The sequence below is a fragment of the Typopeltis vanoorti genome, chromosome 14 (genome assembly GCF_054136105.1).
Source record: "Typopeltis vanoorti isolate ZY-2024b chromosome 14, IOZ_Tvanoo_1.0, whole genome shotgun sequence".
NCBI classification, from domain to species: domain Eukaryota; kingdom Metazoa; phylum Arthropoda; class Arachnida; order Uropygi; family Thelyphonidae; genus Typopeltis; species Typopeltis vanoorti.
In genome coordinates this window covers 48,875,563-48,892,687 of record NC_143562.1, presented here as the reverse complement: position 1 = coordinate 48,892,687, position 17,125 = coordinate 48,875,563, and the positions used below count along the sequence as shown (strand labels likewise).

Below are 17,125 nucleotides of genomic sequence, written 5' to 3'. Positions count from 1 at the left end.
CTCAATTCCTATTGGCTATTCAGTCCACTTAAAGGAAACATATGAGGACATTAAATAGGTTCTGAAGGTATTAAGATATACAGACCATAACTGGATCATCTGTGTGGATCTTAAAATGGTGAACTTTTTACTTGGCTTTCAAAGAGGATATACAAAGTTTCCGTGTTTTCTATGCTTCTGGTATAGTCGAGCTAGAAACCAACACTGGAGTCAGAAACATTGGCCTCTTAGAATATCCTTAAATGTTGGAGAACAGAATGTTATAAATCAAGCTTTAATCGACAGAGAAAAAATCATTTTTCCACCTCTACACATCAAACTAGGTCTTATGAAGCAATATGTTAAAGCTGTAGATTTACAAGGGGACTGTTTCCAATACATATGTGAAAAATTTCCACGACTTAGTTATGAAAAAATTAAAGCCGGTGTATTTGATGGACCACAAATTAGAACTTTAATGAGAGACCCAAATTTCATCAACTCTATGAACGAAATTGAGAAAGAGGCCTGGACTTCATTTACGATGGTTGCGAATAATTTTCTTGGAAACAAAAAACCGTGCAATTACAAAGATCTAGTGGAAACAATGCTTGAAAATTTCCAGCGCATAGGTTGCAACATGAGTATAAAGCTTCATTTCCTATACAGTCATCTTGATAGATTTCCCGAGAATTTAGGTGCTGTAAGCGATGAACAAAGCGAAAGATTTCATCAAGACTTGAAAACTATGAAAGATCGGCACCAAGGAAGATGGGATTCTTAGATGATGGCCGACTACTGTTGGAGTATTCAAAGGGATTGCCAAAACAGAACACACAGCAGAAATTGCTAAAACAAAAATTTATTCCCTCAAACTCATGTGTAAGTAAAATTGTTATTTTTTTATAAATATTCTTTTAATTTTTAATGAATATTGTTAAGTAGTTATGTATCTAATTATCGGCCTCTCTCGCATTCAAAGCGCCAGCACGTGTCGCTTTGAAATGCCAAGCTGAAATTCCAATTTTCAGCTTGGCAATGAACGATACTCGTGATGCAAGTTCTCACCAAACGGCCGATCACGTGTTATCGCGTGGACGTCGCTAACTAAATAAAAAAAAATTGGCTACCACACACGAAATTCCAATTTTCAGCTTGGCAATGAAAGTGTTAATCAAGATCTGTTGTGGTCATATTAACAAAATGTCATTTTGATGTTAATGAAAATAATGAGCTGCTAATGACCTGAATGCATAATGACTTTCATTTTTGCATCTTGCACTGGACAGAATCAATTACTGAATTTTATATGAACTACTTCAAAAACAAAAAGTGTCATCACTTACAATATTCTGCAATTATGCTGGAAATATCTGTGATAAACAAGTACAGCGATCTGGAAATTATGAAATCAGAGGTAAAATCCTTTTGTGGAGAGTTATTTTATCTTATTTCATATTTATTTGTTTTAAAATTCAAAACAAATGCTATAAAAGCATTGGTAAAAGCAATCCAAATCAATTCCTTACTGCAGATGTTTTATGCGACATACAGACCAACGTTTCATACTGCAGGTGATATTGCAATAGAGTTTCAGGAAAATCATCAGTAAAATTCAAGTGGCTGCTCAAAGTCCCAATCGCAGCCGATTTGGAATGAGAATGATACTTCATAACAGAATATGTACTGTGTACAGAAATGCTGTACACCAGAACAGATCACGTAAAAATGAAGGATTTTTAGAGAATACGAATTTATTTATTTTTTCTGCAACTTTCTTGTTTTAGGTTATCAGAAAAAGAAAAGCGTCGTTTTTAGAGAATCTAGTGTCCATCGACGAGAAGGAGTCTAACGATACAGGATACGACGGAAATAACAAGAAGCTGATTCTATTGGATATTCTGTTTCAGCAACATTATTCCGATCCATCTTTCACAGAGGATGACATTAAAGAAGAAGTGGATACCTTTATGTTTGGGGTTAGCTTTTATACTTCTTACATCTTTGCTCTTTGAGTCTTTAGTAGATGAAAAAAAAAGAAAGGCGTGATATTTATTTATCATTTGTTTCTTGTCCAGATATATAAATGTATTTTTAATTATTATATTTATTTCAGTTTTGAACTTTACTTAATTTTTAATTATGAAGTATATAAATAGACGTTTGTAGCTAAGGCGGTCTCAGCGAATTGTTTTGATAGGATTCACTTGGGTCTGAATCCTCCTAGGAGAATATTCAACAGAAGTAGAGTTATCCTAACTCATATGAAAATGGAAATAGATTTCCATCTTAAAACCGGCCAGGAGTACACAACAAAATATTACGTACTCATGCAATGTAAGCACCACGGATTTTATTGTTGCTATTACGGGTATCCTTTGATTAACGCGATTATTAATCCCTCGATGTTACCCCGTATATCAAAATCGCGTTAATCAAATGTAATAACCAACGGTAAAAATTACAAATCGATTACTGTATGAATAATTCGTTTTATATAATACTGATTTAGGAAAGATAAAAAAAAGAACGAATGAAAAATAAATGTTTAATAAATGATGGTACCTACATTAATCACTGCATTGTCTTATAAAAAAAAAGTTATCAAGAGTGGTTTGAACAGTTTTTTTTTTATCAGCATAAATTCTACGATAACAAGCAAAATGACTCTCTATACCTCGTCAAAGAAGCACTCTTCGATTAACCTCTGGATCCATATCCATTACTTGCGGTTTAAGCGATTCAAAACTGCAAAATATTCCATCCAGTTCTTTGATTGTTATCTCCTTGGGAACCTCATTTTCACATTTCACGTGTTCGTTGTCTTCATATGCACGTTCTCGTCCAATTTTAAGAAGATCATTGGCACTGAAATATTTTGAATTTGAATCCAATAATTCTTTAATATCTTCTGCATCAACATAATCAAAACCAAGTTCTTCACTAACTGCAACGATTTCTTGAACTACGTTGTTCACAGGATTTTGAAAACCATCTAAGCGCATTCTGGCAAAAGATTTTTCCAAACAACTTTCATGCAGCTAGAAGACACTTGCTCCCAAGAGTCATGAATGTTTTCAGTTGCGTGTTTAATGTTAAAATTTTCCAAACTTCTTGGAGCGTAATAGCATTTTTTCCCATTGTTGGTCCTACTGCCTTTGAGAACGTCTTCTTAAGAAAATAGGCTTTGAAAGTTGCAATGGCGCCCATGTCCATGGGATGTAGTAATGATGTCGTATTTGGTGGGGAAAATAAAACTTGTACATTCTCATACAGATCATTAAGATAATTTGGGATTACCAGGTGCGTTATCTGAAAGCAAAAGAGCTTTGAAAGCTAAGTTATTTCTCTTGCAATAAACTTCAACTGCCGGACAAAAATAAGACTTAAATCAATCTTCGAATAGACTTTGGGTAACCCAAGCCTTCATTCGCCCACCAAATTATAGATAAAGAGGTCTTGTTATATCCTTTTAAAGCCCTTGGTTTCTGAGTTCGATAGACGAGCAGCGGCTTCAATTTAAAATCTCCATTAGCATTCCCTCCAAGCATAATACTTAAGCGATCTTTTGGTACTTTATAGCCAGTTTGCGCTGCTTCTTTTTTTGATATATATAAAAATTCTAGATGGCATTTTTCTGTAAAATGTACGAAGAACGTAATTTGTAAATACAGCAGACCAATTGGAGTTTGTAATACACCGATTCTTAATGCTTAATAGGAATGACGTCATCATGCTCAGGACTTTCTTTCTCTGGGCCAGGAATCACTACTCGAGGCTTGGATGTTTTTGCGTGGTAAATTTAAAGGCGCGTTAATTAAAACTTGCCGTGTATATGAAGGGATTGTAGCAATTAATTTCGCTGCGTTAACCAAATCCCGCGTCAAGTAGAACCGCGTTAAGCAAGGGATACCTGTATTATATGGTTTCTAGCTTCGTTCACTAACTTTCTCTATGCATGTCATAAATGGCTAACGGGATGTCACCTTCAGCATCCGTGTAATTTAAATCCAATCATAATGTACCAGAATTTTAACCATGAGAATGAATGTTTAATTTTTACTTATCAAAAAATTGATATAATAAAAGGATAAAAAGGATACAACTTTAGGTTTTTGCTTAACAAAATTTAAAGCTATTTGAGTGAAAATTCGTTTTATAAATTAAACAGATATTTTTCATTATTCTTTTGTAAATCAGGGTCAAGACACGAACAACATTAGCACTTACTTGGGCTCTTTATTCCATTGGGCCGCATCCGCACGTACAAAAGAAGATCCACGAAGAAATTGATTCCATCTTTGAGGATTATCGTGACCAATTTGTAACATGAGATGATCTGAAGAAAATGACTTATCTGGAGTGTGTGGTGAAGGTGAATTGCAAATTTTAATATTTCATTAAAGTTTCGTTATTGTACCATAACCACTTTTTTATTTGTAGATTTAGTACCTTTGAGGTCTCACACTAGTTAGAGTAGAATATTCATGGAAAAACGGGAGTATAGAATGGAAGCAGTCTGTTTTTGTTGTTTCAGGTGTTATAATGATTATAATAAAAGTCAGATATGTTCGAAGAAACTCTTCATTTTGTTTACTGCATATTTAAAACACTATTACAGATGAAATATAAAATCAATTATAATTTTCCTAATTACTTCTCTTTCATTAGGAGACATTGCGTTTATATCCTTCGGCCCCATATCTTCTAAGGCGTTGTACAGAAGATGTCATACTTGGTAAGTAACTGTGGAAAAATAATATCAGTTATCTTATTACACTGCTTGAAAAGAAGTCAACGGACACCATAGGGTGAGGGAAAGCAGCCATGTACCCACCTCAATAGGATCTAGGACTTTCTTTGCCTGTGATGACTGCATTAAACCTACGGGACACTTTCTACAAGCGTACGACAGAATCAATGACAATTTTGGACCATTCTTCTTGTAAGCACGTAATGAGGTCCTGGCCTGTTGTGTGACGACCGTCATTTGACCTCACCCGAGGCTTCAGTCCATCCCACTGATGTTCAATCGGGCTGCGATCAGGGTTATGTAGAGAATAGTCAAATGTAGTTACGATCACCTCAAAAAACCATGCAGTTACGGTAGCAACCTTATGACACAGTGCACTGTCTCGCTGAAAGAGACAATGACCAGTTCGGTAAATATGGCACATAAAGAGAAGCATTCCATTGGCTAGATACCTATCGGAGTTCAATATCAGTGGCACCACAAACAGAAATTCGAAGACAAACCAGTAAAAAAGGACCATACCATCACACAGCCTCTTCCACATTTCATAGGTGGGAGGTCAGGCACTCTGGTAAGAGTCGTTTATCTGGCATTCATCACACCCACACCCGTTCATCTGATCCAGTAGACGGTGCAGCGTGATTTGTCGCTCCATAACGCAGCATCTTTCCACTTCCATGTTTTACTGTACTCTTTGCATCACTGAAGCAAAGATTACAGTGGAATATGCATATTGCTGGGTATGCACATATCTTACCATGGAAACTCATGTTGTGAGCATAGGTTCTGAATCTATTTGTTTAGATTCGTGTTCCATTAAATGAAGTCCAACGGTGGGACGATGAATGGTGGTTTTTAGATATTATCCTTTGTAGCACCCAAATGTCACGTTCTGTGAGTATATTGGGATCGTCCATTGTAGGAACACTTGCAGTTGACTTCTGAGCTTCCATCTCAGTATGGTATCACTTATTGTTGTTGACTTTGGGGGTGTCCTAATCTCTAAACAATTTGCCGAACAGATAGGCCTGCAACATGCCCATTTAATGCACGTGTTATTTCAAACTCCGTCAGTTCCCTTCTCGCAACCATTCAACCTGGACGTAATTGCACTGACTTGAGAGCATCATATTTCTTCAATTTATGCCAGCTGAAAACACGCTACTCGCTACATGGCACGATGTACTTTGCTGATGAAATGTCCGTTGACTTCTTTATAAGCAGAGCATATATTTGGTTTCTACACCCGATTATTTTATAGCCGAGTAGACACTTTTATTCTTTACTCTTATTATGCATATTAAAAAATTAAGCAATAGTGGTAGGCTGTTCTTACTAATTTATCCTTTTAGCAAAGCTTTCAGCAAACTATTCATAACGAGAGTTAAACACTAAAATGAAACGTGAGTTCGCGTGCTTTTATATTTTTTTCTTTCATTCTTTTCATATTTTAATTCCTTAGTAATTTAATTCCCTTAAATTGTAAAAACGAAACTGAGTTTCTAATATCTAGCATTCTGCTTACTTGTCACCTTATTATAGCCCCCCCCCCCTCAACTCAACCTTGTAATCTCATATCTTCGCTTTTAATCCCTCCGATCTCAACATCTCACGGTTTTGTTCAACGAGTAAGTGGAACAAAATCCTATTTAGTTCACAGAATGATGTTTCCATTCTTCCTAACCACTCGCCCTCCTGCAGTTATAAATGGAATATCTAGAAAGTCGGATTGACATAAAAAGAAATATGATCTTGTAACATTCTGCTTTATTGATTATAAAGGATATTTGTACATATATAATTGATGTGTGTGTGTGTGTGTGTGTGTGTGTGTGTGTGTGTGTGTGTGTGTGTGTGTGTGTGTGTGTGTGTGTGTGTGTGTGTGTGTGTGTGTGTGTGTGTGTGTGAAATTAAATCAAGAGAATATGTTGCTTTAGATTTTATCAGATTTATTGCAGACGATCATCTCATCCCTAAAGGTGTAACAGTCTGCATACCCATTTACGCTTTTCACCGTGATGAAGAAGCATTTCCGGATCCAGAAGCTTTTATTCCAGAGCGATTTCAACCATATGAGAGAAATAAACTCAATCTTCGTAGTTACATGCCTTTCTCGCTTGGTCAAAGGAACTGTATAGGTAACGTATTGCATTAATTTGCACTTACTAAACAGTTTCTTCAATTATGTTAAGAGGAAAATAAGTACGATGTATCTAAATTATTACTTATTGAAAATTAGGTTCTGTTTCACGGTTTCTTCTATTTATCTATCATATAAAAGGTTGCAGCTTCTTCGTCGTTCAGGCGATATAGACGAAATCCTTTGGTCGGAAAGACCTGGGTTCGATTCCATCAGGGAAGTAAGGAACCTTTAGTTGCTCTAGTTTGAAGAAAGTTGAGTTAGCCGATCGCTTGCGTAGGTAGGAGGTATTTTCACCCTGAAAATCGGATTTTTTCGTTCCGCCAGAACAGGAAAACCGTTCCGGTGAACAGACATGGACTACCTGAAGACTCCCTTAGGGGATGTAGCATAGGAGTGAAGATCCCGCTCCAATAGTTTGTCGTAAGCCCCACGTTAGGGAGGACTGAACCCGTCCTAAGAGTGACCGTAACTGGCCACTACGCTTATACGTAAAGGAAGAAGAGGATTAAAGGTTGCAAATCATGGGAAAGTAGTTACGACTATTAAAGGAATGTGGTGATGTTTTTTTTTTTTTTTGTAAAGATCTATTGTGAATCTTCGTAATGGCAAAGAGGGCAGACCTTGGTAAAAGGAATGAAAGAAGACAAAAGGAAGTTAGAAGAGTAGATTTGAAGCTAGACGGTAAACAGATAATGACCAGCAGCAGCAGAATAGAGTTGGAATGTGATGTCAGTTTCAGCAGAAAAGCGTCCTTACTACAGTTGTTGGCTCTTTGTATATTTTATCATTTATCTTCTGGTCTTTTAATAATAAAAGTTCTTTATTTTAGTTCAACATTCCATGAGGTCAACATTTTCCGATATTTCGAGCCGAAATTTCTCCAGTAGGTACTTTTGATATTTTAGACACTGCAAAATTTCAAAGCGCAAATATTTCTTATTTGACTTCATTTTAACTTCAAGGTATCCTGCATGGGGATATTTTACCTTGATAACGAACAAATAAAAAAGCAACATAAACGTTTGCCTTCATAAAGAAGTGGGTTTCTGTAATAATGTAAACGTTTCAATTTCCACACTTTATATTTGCTTTTATTTTTATGCATTTCATTCATTCAACTCAAAGATTTCTATACTGATGTTTTATTCACGGCATTCAATTTCAGATAAATTTATTATTATGATAAAAAATAATAAAAAATAAAGGAATAAAACAATAAAAATTATTATTATTATTCATTGAAATTTAAATATGAATTAGTTTAACATGCAAGTAAGATTACTGAGAAATGAGATGGTACGAGCGTATTTAGTCATTAAATTTTGGCCTGCAGTTCTTTTAAATTAAGAAGTCATGTATCGGTTGCATTAAGAGGGTCATTCTGAAATCGCTTAGAACAATCATCGTTCCAATTTACTGCATAAATAAAAAAGTGAATCTTCCGTACAGACGTTCATTGATGATTCGTCTTATTATCATTCCAAAACTGTACGTCTATCTATCACCTGAGAGAATGCCAACTGATGAGATTCGTCTTCCTTTGTGATAATTACAGCAAACAGAGAAATGCATAGAAAAAAGTGGCAATTTTATAAATATTGATATCTTTTACAAACGAGAAGAGGAAGTATTCTCTTTTCTCTGATTCAATTTGATGATTTATGATAGGGATGGATATTATCTAAGGGACAGAGATCTTAAAATGCACTTAAATCAGTGGAAGTTTTTCTGTTTTCTCAACTCTCAAAGGAGAATTGAACACTCCATTTTTTGTTGTTCAACTGGGTAAATATTTCCTTTTCATGATGAAATAACTCGTAGGCCGTTACACATTCAAACTATTTTCTTTTTTTTTCTATTTTAATACTAGTTTCGGTCGAATAATTTACGACATTTCCAATTCATTTCTCCCTGCACCCTATGGTTAACAAATGAAATCCAAAACAACTCTTTTCTATAAAGAATCCCTTTTTTTTAAATGTTTTAATACCACCAAAATGCTCAACCAAAAAACTCTACCTGAAAACAACAAATAGTCCTTTGTACCTTTATTAGGTTAGTTCAGTCTAGTTTAGTTTTATAATCATATAATTTACTTAATAAATGTTTTTTTTTTAATTTACTCAATGAAAACCTGTTTTTCTCTCCATTATAATATGGGATAAAACCACCAAACGCAATGGGAAAAAAGGGCGTTGAAACAGTCATCAGCGAAATCGTATTATCTGGATAATGTTGCTGATGAAATGGGCACTGCACAATAAGATATTTACATTGTATAATCAAACAATACAATTGATATAAGGAAATAATATATGATAATAAAATAATAAACAAAAAGAATTAAATAAAAATACATGAGGGGAGATAATTGAAAAATTAAATGAATAAAATTTGTAAGGAAATATGTGCAGACAGTTATAACGCATGTTTGGTGATGGAATTTATGCACAGTGACACACACACACACACACACACACCTATGTTACCTCCGATTGGTGACAGTGATCATGCGGTATTTACTTGGGAGGTTGCAAAATTTGTGTAGCCCTATCTTAACAAGGGTATATAGGGAACTACAGGTTAGGTAATTATAACAAGCTTAGGATGCAACTTACAGCTGTCCCGTGGCATACAAATTGCAGGCGAAAGATATTAGCAGTTCGTGGGATATAATCAACGGGTATTCTGCGGGAATCAATATCGGAATGTATTCCCGTGATCAATAAGAAAATTAACGTAGGTGTTAGATGGATGAGTAGTAGTATTAGGTGTAATCTGCGAAAAAAAAGGAAAATGTTATGAAGAATTGACAAGGGGGGAGGTAATTAGTGCACTCAGGAGCAGTACAGATCTCAGGCTAGAAAGCTCATCAGCATAGCAATGAAGTCTAAATCACATTATGAGAAGACCTTAGCCAAGTAGGTCAAAGGAAATTCTAAAGAATTCTTTTCGTACGTGGCAAGTAAATTTAAGACTTTGGACGGATACTTTAGTAGGCACTGATGGAATAGAAGTGACTGAGTCAGATGTAATAATATTGTTACTGAGTGACCACTTTTCAAAGGTCTGTCACCTTAGGGAGGATATTTCTTTGTCTTACGGAAATAAATGTAAGAGAATTGAAGTTAATGAATCAGACGTACTTAGGATATTAGAAATTATAAATACAAATACTGTTACAGGTTTGCATGGGATATCAGCTCGACTATTACGTGTAGGTGCAAAGGAATTGTCAATGCCACTTACTTGGCTATTTAACTTACGTCTGAGCGCTCTGCTAAGGTCCCTAGGATGTGGAAGGAAGGCATAACAGTTCCTTTGCATAAAGGAGGATCTAAGACTACGGTAGAAAATTACAGACGAATCACTCTGGAGTGGTGGTACAAGTATTAGAAAAGGTGGTTAAGGACACAATTCAGGAATGAGTAGACACGAATATGATACTCTATGTCTATGTGGACCAACATGGTTTTCTTAAAGTCTGGTTTGCCTTAGTAATTTATTGTCCTTTAATAACAGAGTAACAGCTGACTTGGACAAGGGGAATGGCTACACAGTGATCCTGCTGGAGTTTACTTAAGATTTTGACAGGATACCTACCCAATGGAATACTGTTACGCAAATTAGGACAAATGTGGATGGATATTATACTGATGATGTGAATAATAGATTGGCTCATGTATAGATACCAAAAAGTAGTGTATGGAGAAGCAGAATCCAGAACAAAGCAGAGGACCAGTTGCATCCCACAAGACACTGTGCTTGTACTGTTATTGTTTAATTTGTGCATAAACGATATAGGAAATGACTGGAAGAGAGATATTCAGTTGTTTGCTGATGATGCAAACTTGGGTAGCGCAATAATTAATCAAGCTGATGTAGAAAGCTTGCAGGATGATTTAAATGAGCTGGAAATATGGGCAGAGGATAATGAAAGTCAGTTCAATGTGTAAAAATGTAATGTTACGCATTTTGGGATTAAAATATTACAAGGTGTTTACCACAATGATGGAACTGTACTCCAACAGATTGATGAAGCTTGGAACTTGGGGATGTTATTGGATAGAGAGTTCAGGGTCAAATGGCATATTGCTAAGTTATCCAGGGTAGCTCATATGTTTATGTGGTTACTGAAGAACACACTCTAGTAATAGAAGGTAACGTTCCTGGAAAAAGAGGCAGGGTTAGACCATCAATGAGATGGATGGATGGTGTGTGGAGTGACTGATCTTCAGAGAGTTGAGACCTCCAGAAAAGCAAACAACAGGACTACATGGCGAGGCCTGGTGTGGCACATCACCGAGTATCGGAGTGACCATACGGCATCTGTAGATGCCCAGCGAACATAGAGTGAACATAGAGAGAGAAGAACACACAAACATGCAGAGATAAAGAAGTCATTATTCCAGTTTTTAAGTCGGTGATGCGTCAATATCTGGATTACTGTGCTCAGGTCGGGTTAGGTCGGGTCAGGTCGGGTTGCCCGGATACCTTGAAGATAAAGAAGCGCAGAAGATATTCAGAGGCAAGTCACCAAGTTGGTGAGTCGTGTAAGGAATGCTCCTTACATTGATAGATTGAGAGTTTGTGGATTGTAGAGATTGGGTGATAGGTGGAGAAGAGGAGTTATGATAGAAATATTTAATTTACCAGAAGGTTTTTATAACATTGTTGCACGGGAAATATTTCAGCAGTGGGATAGTGGTGGAAGAACAAGAGGTAATTCAGCAGGAATTGAGCAAATTCAGTACGAGTGTGGTTAACAAGGGTTAACAGAATGCAGGGAGATTGGCTTTTCTGTGGGAATAATGCAAATGTGACATCCTAGGTGTAATTTTGATGGGCGAAGTTACGGGCAGTGGTTTTGCCTAGAGCCCGGAAGGCACGGCACGATGCACGTTCCCTGTTTGTAGCTTCCTCAGTCAGTTTTCGATGTAGTGATAATTTTCTTGCAGCTGTTCTGAGTTTTGGTGTAAGCAGTATAGGAAGAACATTTAAGAACTAGTTGGCATTTCCTATAAATAGGGATGATGCTTTGACAGAGGATCAATAATTGTGCCAGAATCTCTTAGTTTGCTTGAGACGGAGTCTCTTTGTTTGCTACTTTTTGATAATTTGAAATCAGCAATACATTCACTTGACTTAAGTCTTACAAATGACGCATAAAGTAGTAACAGAAATATTCCGAAGTTAGGTAATGCAGATAACATTTGTGTCAGTTGTGTTAATTTTGGTGTCAGTGTAATGTTATCCATAGACAAAACTGCTGAAAATGCACTAAAGTCATCACAGCTGTACGAATAAAAAGTAGAGGATAATATAAACTGTTCCCATTTAATAGGCATTGAATTTCTCATCATTCAACTAATATAGTTTACATCCAGACAGAGAAATCAAATGAATTAATACAACTTCCTAACATAGGATTGCTTTACTATTGAACAGGGGAGTTTTAATCTCTTAGGAGTCCGTAGGTATTTCTGAGATGTTTTTCAGCTCATGCACACACGCCAGATTTATCTACCAACGAATAGAGCTGATGATTATCGAATAGTGGGATTTTTCAGGCAGCTTACTTCTGTTGCGTGCATGCTACTGGAAGTACAGCAAAGTACTCTTGACCGAAGCCGATAAAGTTAAGTTAAACAAAATTTAACTTCTGATATTGAGCGAGAGAAAGAGAGAGAGAGAGAGAGAGAGAGAGGTGCTCTTATTTTACTTAAGAATGTTTGAAACTTTGGATGATAAGACTATAATTGAATCACTTGACTATGATGAGAACCAACGATTGGAAGTAACTGTCTGCCACTGGATCCATAATCAAAGTCAATAAAAATGTCAAATATATACGCATACCGGCGATTGAATTATTTATGCATATGTACGTAAACGTCACTCACGAAATGTATATGCAAAATACTTAGTCATGTGCATCAGCACACGTCGTAAACAATTATTTAAGAACGCTAGTCAGTAAACGTCAATAGTGTGGGTCACAATGGGAAAAACAAAGGATCTTTCGAGTTCGATAAAGTGCTTATTATGGTCGTCCGCCTGGATGGACATACATTCTGAAAACAACATAGTTGATTGGTTTTTCAAAGGGTTAGGTAATCCGGGTGTTTATTCAGCGGACAAATAAACAAAACGGCTTGTCTAAGAGGCGCAACTATGGTCGTAAGACAATCTGTCAAGAAAGATATCGCCGTCATACGAATTTAAGTAGCCTGAATTTAGATATATTATCTGAAACTAAGCCTTTTTTACATGATATCAAATCATCAGCATTTTCTTCATATTTCTGTGTAATGAAACACATTGCATAAAGTCGTGTTTTATTCTAAACCACTGTTTTTAAGTGGCTCCATCTATTTGCGATCAAATGAAATTTTAAATCGAGTTCATTGCCAAGAACAATTTTATCCTTCAAAACGACTGTTTAATGTGATTCCATCTATTGGTGTTGATAAGAAACATTTAATCAAGTTCATTGCCAAGAACAAGTCCATTCAGGACGTATACTTTAATGACTATGTGTGTGTATTTTGCCACATGAATGAAAGTTATTTAATTGTTAAGCATTTTATGTTTCTAGAGTAAGAGTACTTTTATATGGAAATCATGGATTATGTTAACGTAGTAAAAATCACAATTGTCATAATGTGTTCTGAGTCATAATGTGTTCTGAGTAGGTATCACGTCACCCAGTGACGTGATACCTATACGTGGTTCATATATCTCTGTCTGCATCTCTGTCTCTTGTTGGATGAATATTTAGAGATGCATGGAAAGAAGTTCTAGGGTTTTTTTCTAATCCAGATAAGAATTATCGAGGAGTAAGGGAAAGAGAGAGAAAGAGAGAGATGTGAAATTAATAAGTATGCTAAAGGAATGTCAGCCAAACAGGTTACGCCCGTGACCTTGTTGTATATATGAACCTCAGATAAGGAGTGATTCTCCTGGAATGGAAAGAATGTATGAGGATGAAGTGTACAAGGATGTTACAAAAAGTGAGGCATCTAACTACTGGACTGTAAATGCCTGGGAATCTGTGATAAAATATTTAGGTAAAATGAAAAATATAGCATACAGAAATGGTCTACTCGCCAAGCTGTTCCCCAACCTACCTTAAAGTTTAACATAATGAGCAGTGACTCTAATTTTAATTAAGAAAGTATATTAAGAAAGAACTTGCTGACATTGTGGTACAGATTCACCAGATTACAATTGCGTGCTTTTAATATGCAACAATGTTTATGCGAGTACATTTTTGTAGGTGATTTGAACATTGATTTGTTAAAGGATAATAAAAATTTTAATAACTTTTGGATTATAAAACGACATTTTATACTCAAGACGTGTTTCATATTTTATACTTCAAAAGTCATTTATAAAATGTTTTGAGTATAAAAGCAAACGTTTGGTGATTTAGTAGACAAACTATTAGAATAGCAAAGACAGATCTACTTCTTCTGATCTACTACTTCATTTATTCAAAAACATAGGAGTATATTATATAAGGAATTGTCACTTGGTATAACAAAGCTGCCTATCACAATAAAAGCCTCATTAAGAAAACCTTTCAACTGATACTGAATACATAACAGAAGGAAAATAATTTTATAAAACGGAAGAAGACAAATGAGCAATAGAACTAGAAAAGGAGTGCTTAAACCAATTCTCACTTGTAGATTTGAATCTATGTTAAAAATATAGACGATTGCAGCTGAAAGTTGGTGTAGGATTAAGCCTTGGATTTGTTTACATTTTGTTTGCATTGTGTGGGGAAAGAGAGCATTTCTGAGGCTTCTTTAAAATTTCGTGAAAATCATTTATAATAAATGATTAATCCCAATGTATGTTGTGTTGTTTTCTGAACGGCTTTTAGGTTTTTCAGTCATGCGCGTCTCTCCACATCATCTACAAGGAAGTTTAATAAAACCTACATTATCTCCACATAACGTAATAAAAGCCAAGGATTAATTTTAAAACAAGATTTGTCTGCTTTCATAAAAAAAAAAAATCTAACAAGCACGGACATGTGTCCATCCACGAAGCTGACATCATAAAGTGAGATTGTTCAAACGCCTACACAATAATTAATAAAACTGACTTTTGTGTTCTCTTTGCTTAATGTACTAGTCCTTTAGTTATGATAACATCCGCTATGGGTATATATACAAGTTTTATATAAAAGATCTCATTCATAGTAGCAGTTCTGTTACTTGTGAAAATATCTAAAAGAATAAACGTGAAACGCAAATGATATTATATATTTGAAGAACTGTCACAAGAACTTTGGCGATTGTGTTTAATTTAAAAGCAAACAAAAAAGGAAATTAAACATGAGAAAGAAAATCATTACTACATGAAATGTTGTCGTCTTCCATTTCGACAAAAGTCGTGCATTGAATGCTAATATAAGCGATAATCGCTTAGTTTTGTAGTCATAATCATATCCTGTGGGTTAAATCTAAACAAAAACCATTGGACGGTGTAACATTTTTATCTCTTTAAAGGATACCTTCTGGGTTCATTCGTTCACAAGAATCTAATATGCATCTAATATCAAAAAAGCAAATCGAGAATTTACCGCACTTTATCTCCTCTAGCTCCAGATATTGTAGTCAGAGTTTATAAAATTGAAATCTGTCTTCAATTTTCTCATCGATATCACTCCATCTTCCTTAATTATTTGTCCAAGTTCAATTTTCTATATTTTAGCCATTCAGACAATGAATTGACGACCCTTGAAGAATTCGTTATCCACAACTCAAACTGATTCTCCTTCTACAGTTTCTATGGTCAAACTAGAAGAAACTGAGGCGAATTACCTAATTAATCCACCTTTGCACCAGTTAACCGGAAAACTGCGAAATATAAATATTTCCCACCAGCTTCTCAACACCTTTGAATTTTCCATAAGTAATTCTTCTGCCACATATACAGATGTTGGGTACTGAGATCTTTAGATCTGGATGACTGGAAGTCTTAGCTGATATGAATCCCAATATATAATATAAATAACAACCATTCAATGCCTTTCATCAATCAACATCTTTAGTTTCCGTTAGGTTATATGGTCAACTGACTTCCTTGATTTCAATTCTTCATCGTTTCCGTTTTTAATGTGGCCATCCAAAGTCGATTACGGTTGTTGTAATTGTGGTGTAGGGATATAAGTGATTAACAATCAATTCTTCTTCTTCTTCTTCTTCTTCTTCTTATTATTATTATTATTATTATTATTACGGGCAACTCCATTTCCCTTAGACTCATCAAGGGAAACCCTAACATCATGTCGAGAACAACTATTCAACATTCACACAGTATCTATCACCTCCTTGAACTCATTCACAGCCATGGCATCCACAACAGACTCTGGCAGCTTATCCCACTCATTCACCACTCTCTACGTAAAAAACCTAGCTTTAAAACCCTTGGTAACCACACTCTTGCCCAGTTTCCATGGACGGCCCCTAGTCCTCCAACCACCAGACCTGTTCTCAAAAATATCTTCTGAATTAATCTTATAGAAACTCTTCAGTAATTTGAATGTCTCAATCATATCACCCCTTTTCCGCCTATCACTCAATTTCTGCAACCCAAAAATCTTCAACCTGTTCTTTTAAGGTTCATTCCACAGACCTGCTATCATGTTGGTCCCTCGGTTCTGGATATTCTCCACCTCCTTCCTATCAAGAAGAAACCCTGGCACCGAAATCTGAAAGAAATTTGTGATTTGATGATTTGATGAGCTGATTTAGCTACTTTTGCAATGTTCTCCCTAAACTTCAACTCCCTCTCCACCAACACTCCCAAATCCCTGGCCTCGTCAAACTCCTGGAGTACAGTTCCACGAATGTGGTATACTGCTGCTAATCTTTTCACCCCAAAATGCATAACCTTACACTTTGCCACATTAAATTGACATCCATTCTCCTTAGCCCCGTCCTCCAAACTAACCAAATCATCCAGGAAAATTTTGACATCTTGTGTATTCACTATTGCTCTACCCAACTTTGCATCATCAGCAAACAAATGAACAGTTCCTTTCCTATATTGCTAATAAAGACATTAAACAGTTGTGGTCCAAGAAGAGAACATTGTGGGCACAACACCAGTCACAGGACGTAACAATATAAAATAACACTCATACGTCATGATAAATTACACCCTATTTGCACTGAATAGCAATTAACATCGCTTAACGTACTTAGCTAGACATGTTTTCATAGTACTTGGAG

The 17,125-nt window shown here is 35.7% G+C and overlaps 1 protein-coding gene across 1 annotated transcript in view; it reads left to right on the top strand.

Moving 5' to 3' along the window:
- LOC150099442 (cytochrome P450 4g1-like) overlaps nucleotides 1-17,125 on the top strand; it is a 135,208-nt gene that overhangs the window by 8,327 nt on the left and 109,756 nt on the right. The window contains exon 2 of the mRNA XM_090404355.1: nucleotides 1,767-1,958. Coding sequence (XP_090260481.1) covers nucleotides 1,767-1,958 — 192 coding nt within the window. The remainder of the gene's footprint in view (nucleotides 1-1,766; nucleotides 1,959-17,125) is intronic.